The following is an 18,825-nucleotide window of genomic DNA, read 5'->3' as shown; positions in this document are numbered from 1 at the left end:
GTAAAAATAGCCAAGAGCCCTGGTCAGGACCCGTGGAGTCTCCATGGATTGCTAATCACCAGCTGGAAGCTCTGCAACATGGCCAGAGGTTACAGTCGCGCTTATCCCGGAGCAAAACGTGAATGCTGGAGCAACGGGTTCACTTATCGCCTATAACCAGCAGCTTTCTTTCTTGAAGTCAATTTCAGACACAAGCGCATTCACTTTGCAGACTCTTTACAAGAACCGCGGGGCACTTCTAACGGTAGGAACTTTATCTGACAGACGGTAACGAACCACACTAACTTAATCCTTGAAGAAGTTTGATGCACCTTAGCATTAAACTCCCGCCTTCTCCGTTACAATCCCAAGGATCTTTCTATAAGTTCCTCGCATAGCACTTTGTTTTTTAAGTGCATGTGTGTGCACGTGTGTGCGATTTGGCTTATATATCCTAAATCACACACAGAGCTTCTTTTATATTGCCATTTTGTTTCACCACCCAGAGTTTCAAAGAATTTGACTTCTCTAAGTCCATTTTAATTTTTACAACTTTATTATTTGATTACACTTACTTTTAAAAAAAGTAGAGAAAAAAGATTAAAATAAGAATTACTCAGTATCTCTTCACAAATACAGTAACAGGGTTATGTATATTCCCTTCTAGTCTTTTTTTTTGAACATTTACACACCATTTAAAACAAAAAAACAGAATAATAAATGCTTATACCTTTTTTCCTCATTTCATAGCATGAAGTGACCATTTCTTCATGAGAAAACATGATTAACACTTGATTGCTTCATAGCTTAAGTATAACGGAAACATGTTACATCCACCTAACATTTGAGTATCTTGTGATGACAGGTAACAGCCATTACATGTGATTCTTTAAATCTCCCCTAACTCCTTAAAGAGAAAGTCCTAGCGTACCAAAGTGCATTAAGTATGTTTAAGCCTCAGATGCATTGTACCAAACTGCCCTTCCAAAAGATGGTGCCAATTTACAACCGTACAGTCCGGATTCCAGCTCATATCCCTGCGTCGGCAGTGCAGGGAAATGGGTGTTCTCGCCAGACTTCACTGTTGTCAGTTTAACAGGAGAAATGATTGACAAGGTTTGGGCTTGCTTTGTTCTCTTACATTTCTGCAGGCCGTTGTCTTCCTTCTGGGTTCTGGAGGTGTGGGTATCTTGGAGTGCAATGCCTCTCTTCCTATGTTCTTCTTTCCAGGCAAAGGCATGAAGACCACATAGCTGCCCTGTTTTTGTTTAAGCAAAATCCCCCAAAGACTAGAAGTAGTAAGTCTCCTCGTGGCGGCCATGCTGTTTTAATGTCTTGGCGGTAAAACAGAACTCTGGGCCATGTTCTGAAAGGAAGGAAGGAAGTAGAGATGAAGAGCTACAGGCTGCAGAGAGCGTGCTAACGACCCCAACACAAGTTGAAACAACAAGTGAAAACAACAAGAAAAAACATTGAGATTTTTGTGGAGTAAGGATTCATGGGGCATATACTTATTAAACTCTCCAGATAATTCCTGTGTTCACCAAAATTTAAAAACCACTCATGAGGACGGGCCAGATGGCTCCGGGGGTAAAGGTATTGGCCACCAAGCCCAATGGCTTGAGCTCAATCACCGGGACCCACACAGTGGAAAGAGAATCAGCTCCTACAAGCTGTTCTCTAACCCCCACATGTTCATTATAGAATGAACGTCTACATACATACATACATACATAAATTCTAAAAATGTCGACGGAGAAACAAAACAAAATAGCAACAATACTAACCAGACATGGGACTTTAGGAGCAACTTTTAACTCTTGGTTTTTCCTTTTCTTCCCGACAAGTGAGGTCGGTACTGCTCATCTAAGGGAACTGCTCTGAGAATCACCCATGTCCCTCCATTTTGACAGGCATCAGGGAGTACTGTATACACCCTCTCTCAGCCTGAATTAGCATTCACACAACTCCTACCCCTTATCCTTATAGCACTGTAAGCTCACTGAAGTGTTACTGTGTCTCAATTGGCAATTCATCATCACTGGGAGTCTTGGGGTATTCTACATTTTCTTAGTTTTGGAGATAGGATTTCACTATGGTGCCCTGGCTGCCGTGAAACTCATTATGCTGTCCCTGGCTTCACAGAGATTTACCTGCCTCTGCTGGTATTAAAGGCATGTACTGCCATGCCCTACAGCCGGGGTTTGTTCTCATCTGGAGCTCGACACACAATAGGTAAATGGGCGCTTCTGAAATGAACTAGTGACTGAAAACATGATTCAGGGCAAGAATTATTAGTACTGGTTTCCTTATTATTCCAGAATGGAGACCTCAGCACTCAATTTTGTCTATTAACCCACTTTAAAGTGCATACTTACAAAACCATACATTAGCTTCAAAAAGATCACTGATTTATGTGGTTGATATAGTGTGCACCCCAATAAACTTATCTGGGGGTCAGAGAACAGAACAGCCACTACATTAAACATAGAGGTTAGGCAGAGATCTGTCTGCATCTCTGTGAGTTCAAGGCCACACTGGAAACAGCCAGGCATGGTGACTCACACCTTTAATCCCAGCACTTGAGATCTCATGTTTTGTTTGGGAAGGACACACACCAATGGTAGGAAGCAGAAAGGTATATAAGACCTGAGGACCAGAAACTAGAGGCTGTTAGGCTTTGAGGCTTTCAGCAGCAGGTCAGCTGAGATCTATGCGGATGAGGACTCAGAGGCTTTCAGTCTGAGGAGACAGGATCAGCTGAGGAGTTGGTAAAGTGAGGTTGGCTGTGGCTTATTCTCTGATCTTTTGGAATTTACCCCAACATCTGGCTCCAGGTTTTCAATTAATAAGACCTTTTAAGATTCGTTTTACAGATTTATACATGTCTGAGCATGTCTCAGATTTCTTTTTAAGGAACTGACTTGGTGTGTGAAACCATAGTGAGCGGAAGGTCAGCAGGAAGACGGCAAAGTTCGAAACTGGATCCTATCGTGTGAGTCCAACACTGACTCAGAAGTGGCCACAGAGGAACTCAAGTCAGGCCGCTCAGACATTGGTTTGTAAGAAACTGTTTAGTAGTTCAAACCATCATTTTGTAATTGGTAGATTTTTTATCTTGTGCCCCGCCTCAAGTTAGGAAAATTACAAGGTCATTTTCTACCTCAGCCATGACAGAATACTTCATGGGAGGAAATTTATGTACTCATTAAATAAACATTTATCTCCAAGGTATCCAGTGTAGAAACTGGTAGGGGTGTCTCCTCTCAGGGAAGACATTATGAATTATAACCTTCTTGGCTTTCCCAGTCCTAAAGTCTGAGACCCTATGGTCACAGCGGGGTGCTGCAGCCTGTTTGCGCCAGTTCACGGGTGCCACTTTCTAACTCCGGGGTGGCTTCATGTTGGCTGCCCTGAAGCATTCCACACGAGACAGAAAACACTATTAATCATTCACCACTGCACAATGCTTCCACCATACTGAAACTGTGGCTCATTCCTGAGCTCTTAGGTGGTAATTCAGGTACAGCTTCTATCAACCTGTCCCATGCCCTGTCAGTGACTGTCAAGGTATCTAAGAGTACAGATATGTTTGAGGACACCTGGAGGTACTTCCTCTTTAGATATAAGGGGAAGTTGAAGCTTGAGGCTCCTTGCTACCCTGGTTAATCAAGAATCACAAAACGTCCAAATAAAAATGACGCTTTCTAAGCTTCCCAGTCAGTTTAAATTATATCCTTAGGATGAATACTGGAGTTGAAAATCTACCAATCTGCAACTTGTCATCTGCTTATCATTATTAACTGTCTTAGTTTCATGTAGCATATTTCCCGCTACCGTTTTGTTTGATATAGTAGAAGTATTGGCAGCAAAGGCCTGTCTGTCTACACCCTGTACGAATCTACCCAAGAGAAAAGAGCTGAAAATGCTGGGAGCCATATATATGGAGCACACCAGCCTTCTGAACCAAGACATAAAGATAACTCCAGGACAATGTACAGAACCTGGGACACTAGCTAACAAACCTCTCACCCCAGGTGCAGGCACTCTCTGTCAGTAGAGGGAGCAGTAATCAAGGCATGAAAAACTGCCGAAAACAACAACAAAATGCTGACTCGCACAAACTGCACAAGGAGAGGGACCAGATTTGAAGTGAAAGCAAGAGAAAACGTGGTGAAAGCCACAGACGTGGCTGCTTACGAGTGTGAGGCCACTCACCTTCAGGTTATGGAGCGTTTCTGACCATTCCATTGACCCTATTTGAGGTATGGTAGTAAGGAGTAAACTTTTGGCTTTGTTGGCATTTTCTTTCATGGTCTTTAAAACCCCATCCACTGACACCTTGAGAAAGAAGAGCACAGGATTTTATTCGCATGAACTCCTTCTCACAGAATAACTTACCCAACTAAGTCCCTGTTTTGCTATGGTGTCAATGTTTGCATCCCTTCCAAACTCATCTTTAGGAACCTAATCCTCCTTTGAGAGGGTGTCAGGAAGGGGGACTCGGGACTTGATTAGGTCAGGCCAGCAGTGCTCTTAGGAATGGGGTCTGGTATCACAGTGAGCCCCCCACACCAGCTGCTGTGGTTTAAACGAGGATGCCCCCATAGGCCCATATATTGGGAATGTTTGGTCCCCAGTTGGTGGAACTGTTTGGGAAGGATAAGGAGGTGTGGCCTTGCTGGAGGAGGTGTGTTACTGGGGGGCACTGTAGCTCTCCCTGCCTTACTCTTTCAGACCAAGATGTATGTTCTCAGCTACTGTTCCAGGGCCATAACTACCCGCCTGCTCCCATACTTCCTGTCATGATGGACAGCAACTCCTCCTCTGAAGTGTACACATCCAGTAAATTCTTCTATAAAATGTCTTGATTATGGTTCTTATCACAGCATTTTAAAAGTAACTAAGACACATTATGTGTCATGTGAGGTTCAGTGAGAATATGACTACAAAATGGGTCCTCGCCAGACAGAGCCAGTCAGTCTTGATCTTAGAGTTCCTAACCTGCAGAACTATAAAAACAAGGCTTTTTTTTTTTTTTTTCCGTCTAAGAGCTACTTTTAATGGGATTTTCTTATAGTTACCTGAACAGACAAAAACAGACCTGTGCTGTAAAGTCTGCTCACTCCAAATTCAGTCCCCCGAGCCCACCAAACACTGCTCTTCATCTTAGGGGAAAGGCCTTAGAGCATCTCAACTCTATTTCCGAAAAGCCTGAGGAAACATCACAGATATCAAGGAGCAGCAGCAGCACCCACCCACCCCACATCTGTTTCTGGTACATAGAAAAACTAATTCCAGCCTAAAACTTGCTGTACTGGATAACCAAACATGAGCTAAGTATTCTAAGAGCACTTTTTTATTTTTAAGGAAAAAAAAAAAATCAAAAGAATCAAGGTATCATCCTTTTTATGACTCCTAGTTAATGAACCGGCAGTTAACACCACAAACTAAACCCAAGAGCCCAAAGAAAAAAACACACCAGGACAGAAAAAAATTCCAACCCATTCTGTGTTTCCTGTCACAAAATAGTATCATGATGCTCAATTTCCCTTCCATGTCTAGACCCAGCTTCCAATATGTGACAGAGACACGCGCTATCAAGATGAAGCTTGAAGCAACCAGAGTGTGGGAGACCCAACAGGACAAGGCCCTGATTTGGTTCCTGGCTTCCTTTTCCCTCTTCCTCGCCCTGGTTTTGTTTTGTTTTGTTTTAACTTTAAAACTTCATTTTATTTTATGAGGCAGGCTCCCACTGGTTTCAAACTCATGATTCTCCTGCTTCTGCCCCGCCAGGTACTGCTATTCAGACATGTACCAACTATGCTTGGCATCTTAGTTTCTTTACAAGAAAAAAAATCACGTTGAGGACTAGGGACGCAGCTCAGTGGGAGAATGCTAACCCGGAATAAATTAGGCCCTAAATTGGATCTCAGAAACTCGTGTGTGTGTGTGTGTGTGTGTGTGTGTGTGTGTGGTGTATGAGCATGTCACTTAGGATATTTAACTAGGAACTACAATTTTGCTCGCGCATATGAAATAACAATTATAATTTAATTACTTAACTACTTCCTGCAATGTTTCTGAATTAAAATTATGGAAGCACAGATGAACAGTACTGGGCATAAACTGGCCTGATGACTGAAGAAGGTGCCTGGGCTCCTAAGTGCTCATGCTATTATCTACCCTTGTGTATGAATGACTGGTTCCCAAAGGGGAAGCTGACCATCAGGCCCAGAATCCTTGCTTTGCTTTATTCCACTTAGAAGAAAGCCAAGATTCAGGGACACATGATTACATCTTTGTGTCTCCTCATCCAGATGGCTTCTACAAACACCAAGAATGTGGTGAGAAAATGTGGGTACCACAGGAACAGAAGCTCTGCTACAGTGTGGCACACATGGGAAGGTGCATTTTAAGTTGAGCCATTAGATGCAGGGGCTTATGGCAGCCAGAGACTTACCATTTATTTATACTTGTTTCCAAATACTTTTCATGGGACTCTGACCTCTCTTTTCTTTGTTCCTGTTGCTGGGCTCCACCATTCAAAATCCCCTTCCTATTGACCCTGTGACTCACAGCAACAACCTAACCCTCACACAGAGGCGGAGCGCAAACCGCCAAGGTTACTTTCTCTGCACGCCCACTCCATGGAGTGACTGTGATAACACACTCCTGTGAATCAGCACTCTCCTAACCACTTATGGTCTGACTCTGGCATGCCTCCCACAGGCTCATGTTTTGAGAGACTGTGGACTCTTTAAGAGGCAGGTTGTAGCTAGCGGATTGGGCTTTTGTAAAAGTGGCTAGCGGATTGGGCTTTTGAAGGTTGTACTCAGGCCCTGAATTCTGACTCTTCTTGGATTCTTGCTCCTCCTCAGTGTGAACAGTTGTTCTCATGTTGTGGTGGCCCCCAACCATGAAACTATTTTCGTTGTTACTTCTTAACTGTTAACTTTGCTACTGTTATGAATCATAATGTAAACATCTGTGTTCTCTGATGGTCTTAGGCAACCCTGATGAAAGGTTACGACCCGCTGGTTGAGAACCACTGCTCTAGGAGGTTGCTGCCTGATGGGTAACTGGGATGAGGGTCCTGGAAAGGGACTGCCCTGTCCTTGTTGACTCTAGCTCTCTTTGCTCTCTGAGTGTGATATAGGAGCTGCTATGACAGTCTTCCCTGCCACACGAACTAGCTGAAACCTTCTGTCCAAGGTCAGAGTCATAACGAGATCACTCCCAACCCCCTGCTCCATGTCCTGGCTTCATTTCAGAGAAATCAAGTTAAATCACAAGGAAACTGAGGTGAGTTTAGACCACTCTGGAACCCTGTCATGTCAGGCTGCACATCTGTTTAAAGCACAATGACATGGATGGCTATTTGAGTGGATGCCATGTTTGTGTGTGTCTTTCCTGTGGCGCCCAACATGACTAGTCCTTACCACATGCAGAACTTAGTCTTCTGCTTTCCAGCCCCCAGCTGGCATAACAACCACCTTAGAGGAGGCGTCTAACTTGAGACTGAGCAGACCATTTCCGGCAGGAAGCAATTTGCTGTCAGGAAGTGATGGGAGCTAATGTTCCCCATTAATTGGAAGCAGCTTCTCTACATCATGAAGCTGGGTGTAACTGGAAATGCTGCCAAGCCAGACACAGTCAGCCTCAAAACTCTCCTATAAATACACAGTGATAAAACCAAAGAAGTGGGACTCATTTATGCTGCCCAACACCCACACATGGGCAGACAGATGACAAGACCATGTGACGCTGTTTTGTGTATAACTAGATGGAGAGAGAGGCGCTCTCTGAGACAGCAGCCCTCTAGAAGAGTCAACACCTCCAAATGAATGTGCTCACTCACCTCTATACTTCTAAAATTCATGGTTTTTCTTAACTTCTCCATTTTAAAAAGCCTGGCAGGGCCTTGGTGACTTGAGCCTGTAATCCCAGCTACTTGGGAGACAGAAGCAGGGGGAGTACCAAGTTCAAGCCAGGATGGGAGACTTAGTGAAAGTCTGACTCAAAATAAAAAAGCAGATTAAGAACATGGCTCAGTGATAGAGTACTTTAGCATATGCAAGGCCCTAGGCTCAATTCTCGGTACTGAGGAAAGAGTTAATAAAGGAGACTGTACAGGCCTATCATTGACACACAACACAAAACAAGAGATCTTGATTTGATCAAGCTGATAAAAAAATGATGTGACAAGAAAACTGCCAATAGGCCGGTGGTGGCGCACGCCTGTAATCCCAGCACTCGGGAGGCAGAGGCAGGCGGATCTCTGTGAGTTCCAGGCTAGCCTGGGCTACAGAGCTAGTCTAGGACAAGCTCCAAAGCTACAGAGAAACCCTGTCTAGAAAAACCAGAAAAAAAAAAAAAAGGAAGAAAAAAAGAAAACTGCCAATAGTCTAGAGATTCAGTAAAAAATAGCACTTCTTTGTACAAATCGTGGTACAGTTATGTTTTCGCTTTTGAATTAAGAGACCTTTTAGGAAATGTTTACCTTCAGAAGAGGGTGGGGAAGGAGGAGTGGGTAGAGCCATGTGTGGCCATGGTTGGTGAAACCAGGGTTACCGCTTCACTGAAGCTGACGCTTTCCATGATGAAAATGCTGTCTTGGGAGGCCCAACATCAGTTCTAGGACCTTCAAGTCCTGGCTGGGCCTTGCTCTGCTGCTCCCTGTCCAGTATCCCTCATCGACCTGTCTGCAATCCTTACCACAGTCCACGGCCCTGCCACAGCTCATCCTGCCCTCTCCCCACCTCTCCCTCCTCTGGGTGCCTCTCAATCCTGCCCATCTTTCTCATCACACTTCCAAGCAGCACTCACAGAATTTAAATATTTGGTCCAGGCAACTGGTAAAACTCAGCACTATTCCTTCATAACCCTTTGCTTAGCCTCTGTGGTGGTTTGAGTAGGAATATATACAGGCTCAGATATTTGAATGGTTGGACATCCGGGAGTGGAACTTGAGAGGGATTAGGAGGTGTGGCCTTGTTAGAAGAAGTGTGCCACTAGGGGTGGCTTTGGGGTTTCGGAAGCCCAAGCCCGGTGGCTCTCTTCTTGTTGCCTGGAGATCAGCATTTATCTGCCGGCGTCGTATCTACCTGTGTGCTGCCATTCTCCCTACCATGATGACAATGGACAAAACCTCTGAATATACTGACTAAGATAACCTCCATCTTCCACAAACAGGACGTTGGCTCCTTAAAGAACATGTATGTGCTGGCACAGTCTCAGGCTGAGCACTGCATCCAGCCACAGTACAGTGAACAGGATATGGACTCGGGGTTTTCTTACTAGGAGTTCTTTCTCCATGAAAATAAGCAGAATAAACAACAGCACAAGGAAACCACACTCAAAGTACATCTTTACCTTTAAAGGCAGGCCCAAGCCTCGATGATTCTCAACACATCTACATACCTACAATGTCAATCATGATTGATTCTCAGATAATCACCCCCCTACCTCCCCCCATGGAAGATCTTATCTTCTAATAGGAACTACAGGAAATATCTTATAAAGCCTAACGAAAACTTAAAAATGCTGTAGAAAGGCCCTTCCCAAGATGAATCCAAAGAAAATCAACGAGACATTCTTTTAACAACTCATGGCACCCAGAAGCCCATACCACACATGGTCAGAGGAGATTCCCACTCACCGCTTCTTCATGCTCCTTCCAACAATCATAATCCGTTGCCATGGCAATGCTTGCATAGCAAATTCCAGCCTCCTTAGCAAGCACCACCTCTGGAACTGTAGTCATATTGATAACATCTGCACCCCAAGTGCGGAATACAAAGCTTTCTGCCCGAGAGCTAAAACGAGGTCCCTCAATTGTGACTATTGTCCCCTTTGAATGGCATCGAAGTCCAAGCTTCTTAGCTGTTTCTATGAGGACCTGAGAAAGGAAGAACCAGTCTCAAATCACACAAACCTACATGTGGTATAAAGATTTTATTTTTCTATGATGCTTAGCAAACTAATCACCTATAGCAGACTCTTACTACAATGTCCTTAGGGGAAACCTAGATCACGGAAAGATACTGTCTAGCTCCATACCCACACACTCCTACTGTCCAGGTCCACTGCACACATAGCTCATAGCTTTTAAAGAAAGCAGCAGATTTGGATTTATGTACTTGAATCTCATTTCCTTTTGAAGAACTTAGAAAGGCTAAGCCAGGGCTTTAGTCTGGACGTGTGTCATAGGTTTCTATTTGCATCACACTTGCTCAGCTAAGGTATCACTTGTCACGCACAGATCAAAGTGCCGGGCCAGGTGCCAGGTTCCAAGGTGCAGGGCTGTATAGCCACAGACTCTGTGGCCTTCTGGAAAGCTTTGTAGAAAGTCATTTTTCTTTAGCTTGCTGCCCCTCCAAGGCCACATGGTGACATGAGAATGGTTGTCCTGAATTTTCTGTCCAGAGACCGACTTATCTGGGCATTCATTACTTGTTATTATAAGGCCATACACAGGGTTTTTTTTTTTTTTTTTTTTCTTTTTCTTTTAAAGAAACATTAAAGTTTCACTAGAAACCTTCCTGGGGTTGGAGAGATGGCTCAGCAGATAGTATGTTTCTGCTTAAAATAACTGAGAGTGGAGGTATTATTAGCAATGGGAAATAACTCCCCGTGAAGCCACTGCATTTCAAAACTAAAGCTGAGGGAGGAAGAGGAATTCCTACTCGGCCAGCTACAGCAGATGGATAGCACGCCAAGACCTTATACTTCATTCTGGTCTATCTGTCAGAGACTACAAACCTCTCTTGTTTTGGGGCAAAATGGCTCAGCCATTGGGATGTGGCACACTCCTCTGGCACCGCAGTGACTTCCATCATAGAAGGTCTGAGGCCTCAGGGATGTCCTAGAAAGAGAAAGTGGTAAGGTTTTGACTTCTGTCACAGTACCGTCTCTGTCCTCTGAGGGTGAGTGACTCCGCTGTGTCTGGGTCACTCCACATCCAATAGCTCTAGATAAGTGAAGGTAATTGTCACAGAGCATTTTCAGGTTTGAATTGGGCTCTTTTTAGCTTTGGGCAGGCTGTAACACGCTCCTAACCAGGAACAAAAGTGTACCCATTTGAGACTGTTAAGTACACTTCATCGGGACCTCGGGGAGGGTGGGTAAAACCCAAAGTCAACCTGAAACATTTCATCACCACAACACATGCAGAAGACTGCAGAGTGAGCTCAGTGTGCTGCTGCCTGGACTCACTAGTTCCCCAAACTGTGTCAGACTCATTCTATTTGTTAGCTTCTGCATAAATGTAAATTGTTAGCATTGACTCAAACCACACCCAGGTCTCCCTAAAATCTTTAAAAAAAAAAATTTTTTTTTTTTGGTTTTTTCGAGACAGGGTTTCTCTGTGTAGCTTTGCGCCTTTCCTGGAACTCACTTGGTAGCCCAGGCTGGCCTCGAACTCACAGAGATCCGCCTGGCTCTGCCTCCCGAGTGCTGGGATTAAAGGCATACGCCAACACCGCCCGGCAAAAAAAATTTTTTTAAAGCAATTGCTTTGCTTCAGTCCACACGAGGTCCTAACCCACATTTGACTGTCATATCTTTAAGGTAAAAATAATTCCTGCTTTGACCCTAGTCACATTTTTCCAGGCCATTGATCCTCTGAAGAAAGCAGCTGGATTGTCCTGCTCCACGGGGAACCTGTCTCCTTGCTCGGCTTGCTTCTCAATCCACTTTAACAAGATCTCAAGTTTTTTATTTCAAGTGTTTTGCTAGAAATCTTTTTGTTTTTCGAGACAGGGTTTCTCTGTGTAGCTTTGCGCCTTTCCTGGATCTTACTCTGTAGACCAGGCTGGACTTGAATGCACAAGGATCCGCCTGCCTCTGCCTCCCGAGTGCTGGGATTAAAGGCGTGCGCCACCACCTCCTGGCTAGAAATCTTTTTTGGAATTCACAAAAGACGGGCAAAGATGAATTCACTACCAGCTCACTCAACTTTTTTTCTGGAAGCTTTCAGAAAAAAAAACAGAAACTGCTTTTTATGTGCATTGATTTTTCTAAACTTGAACTACTTAGTAACTGAGGGAAACTGCACCCTGACGCTCCCGGCTACTTCCTACAGAAGGGGAGACGAGGGAGGGATGGAACACAGGAAAGCTGAAGGCAGGATAGCTGGTCTTTTTTCCAGGGGTGGCAGGCAGTGGGGTGGAATGGAAATTTTTGTTTGCTGGTTTCCATGTACACAGTTGGTGTATCTACTGTCCACAACTGACTATTCCTCGGTCTATGTCACACTCAGTAACTCTAGCTGACACTCAAGTCACCTCTCTTGGAGATGAAGAAGCCTCACCGCTGTGGAAGAATGCAAACCTCATCTCTACAGTTCTTGAGTTTTTCTCATATGCTTGAAGAAGTCAAGAGTTAACCCCACAGCAAATCCACCTGAGGCTGAAGACTGGGCCAAATGACAGCTCTAACCTACTTCAGCAGGGTTTCTCCTTGAAGGCTGACCAACAAAACAGTGCTACGTCATCACGATCTGCTTGGTTTTAGTCTTTGATGAGTCAGGTTGTATCAATGTCTCCACTTGCAACTGGGATTATGAAGCAGAGACACGAAAACCTTCAGTAGCTAAGGCAACAGGTGTCCATGCAGGAACACCTATCTCTTCAACGTGTCCACTGCTTCTCTGTCTCTCCATCTCTGCCTTGTGGCAAACACACGAAAGAACATGCACTACATCATGCTATGTTACTTGCTACTTGTTGACTGGTCTTGAGTACCGCTTTCTAATGGAACAGTTTACAATTTTCTTACTAAATGTGAAGGTATCTAATAACAAGTTATATAGTTATAGCTAATTCTGCATATTTTTGATTCTCCCATTTTCTAATAAAGTATAGTATTAGCCAGGCCTGGGGCCATACGCCTTTGATTCCAGCATTCAGGAAGCAGAGGCAGGTGGATCTCTGAGAGTTCGAGGCCAACCTGGTCCTCACAGTGAGACTCTGTCTCAAAGAAACAAAACAAAACATACAAACACACACACACACACCACCACCACCACCACCACCAACAACAACAAAAACAAAAAAACCCCAGCAACCCATAGTGCTCGTTCTTTCATTTATAAAGGCATTAGGAGAAATAAGTCAATCAAGATGCCCTGATAACTCAGAGGAGAGACATCTGAGAAGTCACCTGCAGGCCAAGGACCCAGAGAATTTGACCTTGCAAGAGACATCATGGAAGAGAGGAAAAGCAGTAATAAAATCAACACCTCCCAACAAAGACACACCTTTTGTGGCATCCGCACCACTAACAGATGTGTCACTGTGTTCAGTGGAACGGTTGATGATCAAAACCTAAATTGCTAGAAATACAATTGTTTACACTAAACCACAGCTGGGAAATGTGCAAGGCACCCCCAAAGGAAATCTTAAAGCAAAATATGTGTCATCTGTGGAACCCCTGACTTGCTGTGAGAACCTGTCAGAGAAACCGAATCTCTAGGACTCAGTCAAAGTCTGGAACAGTCTTTCAGACACAGACAGCCTCAGAAAAAAGAGACTGTTAACAAAGCTGAAAGGTCACTTCCCATTTCCAACCAAACAAGCTCGTCTAGATTCAAAATTAAAGTTGAACTGTGTCATTCAATCATTGGCTGAGTGATATGGTTTGAATTTTTTTTTTTTTTAAAAACCAAATGTGTCTTGTACAAAGTCCTTAACACCTCAATTTCTATCTGTCCATTTAAAACAAAATCCTCATAGCTACATATACGGCTCATACAACCTTTAGATTTCTTCTATGTTGAAATCCTACCTCTTAAGGTCATACTATCAGGAGGCACACAGCACCCTCAGGACTGGTACTAGGGTCCTTTCAGAAAAAAAAAAGAGGATCCAGGGAACTAAGTACACAAGGACACAGCAAGAAGATGCCAAGAAAGCCAGCTCTTCTCAGACACCAGATCTTCTGACACCTTTCCCCCATCTTCTCAGCCTTCCAACCAAGAAATTTCTGTTGTTTAGAAGCTAGTTAGTCTACAGTATTTTGTGATAGCAGCTGAAACAGACTAAAATACTTGCACATGGCAACAGCAGCAAAAACTTCAGCGGCTACCCCTCAATAAACTCGGATGCAATCACATCTCACTATCACACTTGGGTAACGCCTACCCTACCAGATGCCCACACACTTATCCCCAGAAGTTATGATTATTTTACCCCTACATGGCAAAGGACAACAAAGGTATCAGATGGCTAGTAGGAAGCTGACCTCAAAATAGATTATTCTGGATCAATTATGTGGGAACAATGCCATCATTAGAGAAGTCCTACAAGAGGGCAGCAGATGTGTAAATGTCAGAGATGACAAGAACCTCATCCATCATCACTGGCACTGGATAGATGTGGGCCATAAGCCAAGAGTATAGGGGACCAAGGGTCAGGACAGGGACTCCACCTTAAGCATCTCCCAGAAAGCAGTATGGCCTTGCCAAGTGAGACTCATGGTAAACTACTAACCAAATAATAACAAGACGACACACTTGTGGTGAGCCCCTCAGTTTGTAATTCATTTGTTACGGCAGCAATAGGAAACTGATAAGCTGTAGTTTGATAGAAGATCAACCCAGTATGGCTTCTATAGCAGTAAAGCACTGCTGTAGAAGGTCTGCTCCCTCTACCAAAGAAATAGATTAGTTTTGCCTCCTGACTACACATGGATTTTAGGGAATGACCACCAGGCTGGCTTTACTACTCACTAGCTGCTTGCTTCTGGAAAAACAAAACAAAAAAAACAAAACATTCTGATCTCTGCCCCTTAGATCTTCCAATGTTTAAAAGTAGGGACAAAGCCACTTCCTCCCAAATGTGAGGGTAAAATGGGATAACACAGTGGCTGGCACTGGCCACTGCTGCCCATGGAACACCTGCTTCTGCACTCTCTTCTGCCAACATGGGAACCTGGCATTGATGGGCCTCAAATCAAGGAAACCTCTGAAACTCCCTGAGGCTGCCGGAAAGGGGTAGATGCTATTCTGGCTTTGTTTCTGTTGCCGACAAAATACTCTGACAACAAGCACCTTAGGAGAGAAAGGGATTTTGCTCATAATCCCAGGTTATACATCACGGTGGGGAATTCCCAGAGACAGAGGCTTGGGAAAGCTGGTCATATTACAGTCACGTAATGATGCAGAGAATGCATGCCTACTAGCTTGCTCTTGGGCAGCTTTCCCCTCTCATATTATTCAGGACCCCTGCCTAGGGAATGGTGCTGCCCACAGTGGACTAGCTCTCCCTATGTAAATCAACAATCAGGACTACCAGCCACAGGCCAACCTAACCTTGATAATACATCATTGAGACTCCCTTCCCAGATGATTCTAAGCTGTGTTGACCGTTCAAACTAAACCAACCAGCACAGGTGCTAAAAACAACAGCAAAAACGCACAAACAAAGCATCTCTTTAAAAGAGTGAAGGAGGCAAATAAGCTCGCACTGTCAAGAGAGATGAGCTCAAGGTAGTCTTTCAGACGCAGAACAGGAGAAAAACCCAGAGAAAAACTGACCAGTAGGCTATTTCTTAAGCAGAGACCCTTGGATTGGCTTGAGGGTATATTTGTTAGATCATACTCTCCCTTGAAGAAATGTGGAGTTAAAAACACACTGAAGAAAAACACCCATCTTCTAGGACAGACACCTCTGTGGTGGTTTCCAAATACAGCCTCTGTGCCCAGCAAGCCCCAGCACGAGTCAGTGCACATGAGTCAGTTAACTTGCTGCAAAGCAACAAGGACCGGTTCTGGGGAAGGGATTCTCCCAGCTCATGAGGATGATCCCGCTGCTCCAGTCTCAGGAGCATTCTTAACTGATTATAGTAATAACAACAGCAGCAACAAGAACAAAACAAAAAAAGGAAGAAAGAAGAAACAACCAATGGATACTTACACCTCAGTGATGAGAGACTTCAGTAAAGGGACCAAATGGTTCCTCTTTATTCTGTTATGTCTTAGGAGATCTCGCTCACTAAGCAACAGATCAGTATAAAAATTCTAACTTTGGGGAGGAGGGGGCTGGAGAGATGACTCGGCAGTTAAGAGCACTTACGGAAGATCCGGTTTGGTTTCCAGCACCCACGTGGTGGCTTGCAACCACCTACAACTCCAGTTCCAGGAGATCCAACTCCTTCTTCTGACCACTGAGGGCACAAGACATGCACATGGTGCACACAGACACACAGGCAAAACATCCATACACATAAATTAAAAAAAAAAAACACAACAAAAACCAAAACCTCAAAACAACAACAAACATCTTAACTCTGATGGGGTAGTGAAAAGAAATCTGGTACCATCTCCTTAAGTTAGGATTTCAACACAAAGTCTGAGGGTCACAGAAGAACAGACCACAGCAACAAGGATTTTGCTCAAGGCTCTGACAGAGACAGTGATTTAATCTTAATCTGTACATCTGTAAAGGACAATAAGGAGAGAGGAATTCATTTGCTAATACTGTTATTGTTTCCTAAATGTCCCAGACTTGGTCCAGGTCAATGGAAGCATTTTACCAGGTTGTGTAATCCCTGCCCCGGGCTGTTTACTCAGAAACAACAGCCACACACATACTCTGCAGGAAAAAGCACCACTCCGTGTTATGCTTAGGATTTGCAAACTGTAAAAGCGGGAAAAAGCTGGCTGGAAAGGCTTTGGCATTTTAAACTCTACTAATGGGTCAGATTGCCCTTTTTAAAAGGTCTGTTTCTAACAGCAGGGATTATATTTAAGTAACTGTCAGGTCCTATGAGCAGGATGTGACCCTTTCTTTCATATGGAATTACTCACAGGTAACTTGACTTGCTGTTCAAAGACAAGATGTGATCACATCATCATCATTGATATTCTTCTGGAAAGAGGGGAACAAGCAGAGGTTCAGGGCTCTGTAAAGATAAACTTATAGAAGAAACCATTCCTGCAAAAGTGCAAGAGATCACGAAGCACAGACCCACAAGCTGGAACAAGTCACATCCAATGACAAGAAGGTCTAAGAAAATAGCTAATCGGAACATCACCATTTCTCCTGGTGAAGCTTCTGCTGCTCAAAGCCCTGAAGGTTCTGCTTGTGGCTGCTTCTTGGCGTATGCCACACTTACAGGAAGATACATGAAAAGATACATGAGGGCTGTCAGGCGGAGAAGGGGAGTACTCTCTAGAAAGGGTGCAGGAGAGAGGGAGTGCTCAAGCCCTCAGAGATGACAAGATGTTGTGACATAGAGACTCAACGACACAAGAGTAACAGAGGGTCCCAGCAAGGACCACTGAGTGCCACCAATGAACAAAGGGCCAGAAGACATTCACAAAATCTGCGTTATCTCAGGGGGGTGGGCAGAGCTGGAAACACGTGGATGAGGTTGACAGACTTGAGAGTCACCTGAGTTCAAATCCCCCAGGGTTCACTTGCTAGCATGGAACAGCATCTATTTACCTAGGTCTCCTCAAGCATAACTGGGCGAAGAAGGATTACTGCATGCCTGCAACTGACTGACCACAGCACCGAGCTCGACAGCTGTTTTTACAACAGGACATGTGGTAGTACTGTGAAGAGCTAAAGATAAACTAGGACCCAGAGCAGAGTAAAGACAAACTACTTCCGGGGAGCTGTTGACCTCACTTTAAGCACATCTAGATAAAGGAGAACATGGGACACATGTTACGGATGAAAGGGAGTGGAAAGGCAGAGAGTGAGTGTATGCTCAATAGTATCCGCTTCCTTATAAAATCAAAGGTGACGGTCTCAGCACAGAGTGAGGAAGACACACAAGAAGCAGCAGGGACAAGATGGTCCCGTCTGCCCTTGCCTGAGTGGGACAGAGCAACGCAAGGGTTCCCTGAGGAACTCTGCTTCATGCATCTCCATTCCTTCCTTTTTCGTTTCAGACAGGGTCTGTCTCACTATGTAACCCAGGTATCCAGACCATACTCATCATCTTCCAACTCTTGAGGGTTGTGGTCACATGTGCAAGTTGCAATGCTCAACTCGGGAGTCTCTGTTTCTAATCACAGAAACTATCTACACTTCTCATGAAAAGAGGCCTGACCAGGAACGGACACCAGAGCATACTCCCAAAGGACCATAGCCTTAACCTGTGACATCATGGGGGAAGCCCAAGGCAGGGCTGCATCTCTGGGAGGGGGAAATAAACAGGCATAATCTATCAGCCCATTTGTCTACTGCGGGACTTTCCTGATGAGTCAGAGTGCAATGGCAAACCCAGGCCTCTCCTATTCTTCCTGCAAGAAGAGGATAAGCTGGAAAAAAAATCTCGAGAGCACACAAAACCCAACACCCTTAGAATTCTGAAGGGGATGAGGATACTGAGGGACAAAGGCATCTGAGGGAAGAGCCAGCAAAAAGCTGGGCGTCTTCTCGGCTCGCTGGGCAGCTCTTTGCATTCTTTAAGTAGTACCTAATCAGGGTCCAGAGGTCCTATTGGCCAACATGCTAACCACACTTCAAAGAAACCATGCGGCACTGCAAATCACGATTTACTTTCTTTGATCTTTGGGGTCTGGGGCTGCGTTATTTTTTTTTCATTGTAAAACAAAACAAACCGTCAAGTGCAAAACATTCCTGATAAAGTCAAGTATTAAAAAAAAAACAAAAGAAAACCACCTCATTTTCCTTCTCACTGGCACTCTTGTTTCAGCTGGTATTTGGAGTCACAGAAGTTGATGGCACAGGGAAGAAAAGATACATATAGAAATTGCTGGAGGCAGAGGCAGGTGGATCTCTGTGAGTTCGAGACCAGCCTGGTCTACAGAGCTAGTCCAGGACAGGCTCCAAAGCTATAGAGAAACCCTGTCTCGAAAAACAAAACAAA

At 44.4% G+C, this 18,825-nt stretch overlaps 1 protein-coding gene across 2 annotated transcripts in view; it reads right to left on the bottom strand.

The window, feature by feature from the left end:
- Positions 1 to 828: 828 nt before the first annotated feature.
- Positions 829 to 18,825, bottom strand: part of Mtap (methylthioadenosine phosphorylase) — a 41,764-nt gene continuing 23,767 nt past the window's right edge. The window contains exons 5-8 of one of the 2 annotated variants that reach the window (XM_059254516.1): positions 10,744 to 10,846; positions 9,641 to 9,880; positions 4,198 to 4,320; positions 829 to 1,345 (exon numbers count right to left, since the gene is read on the bottom strand). In XM_059254516.1, coding sequence (XP_059110499.1) covers positions 1,307 to 1,345; positions 4,198 to 4,320; positions 9,641 to 9,880; positions 10,744 to 10,846 — 505 coding nt within the window. In that variant the 3' untranslated portion in view covers positions 829 to 1,306. Of the gene's footprint in view, positions 1,346 to 4,197; positions 4,321 to 9,610; positions 9,881 to 10,743; positions 10,847 to 18,825 lie in introns of those variants that run through there. The other variant, XM_059254517.1, reaches the window with a different exon arrangement.

The sequence above is a fragment of the Peromyscus eremicus genome, chromosome 2, assembly GCF_949786415.1.
Source record: "Peromyscus eremicus chromosome 2, PerEre_H2_v1, whole genome shotgun sequence".
Lineage (NCBI taxonomy): Eukaryota > Metazoa > Chordata > Mammalia > Rodentia > Cricetidae > Peromyscus > Peromyscus eremicus.
Note: the sequence above shows the minus strand (reverse complement) of the source record. Positions and strands in the feature narration are given on the sequence as shown.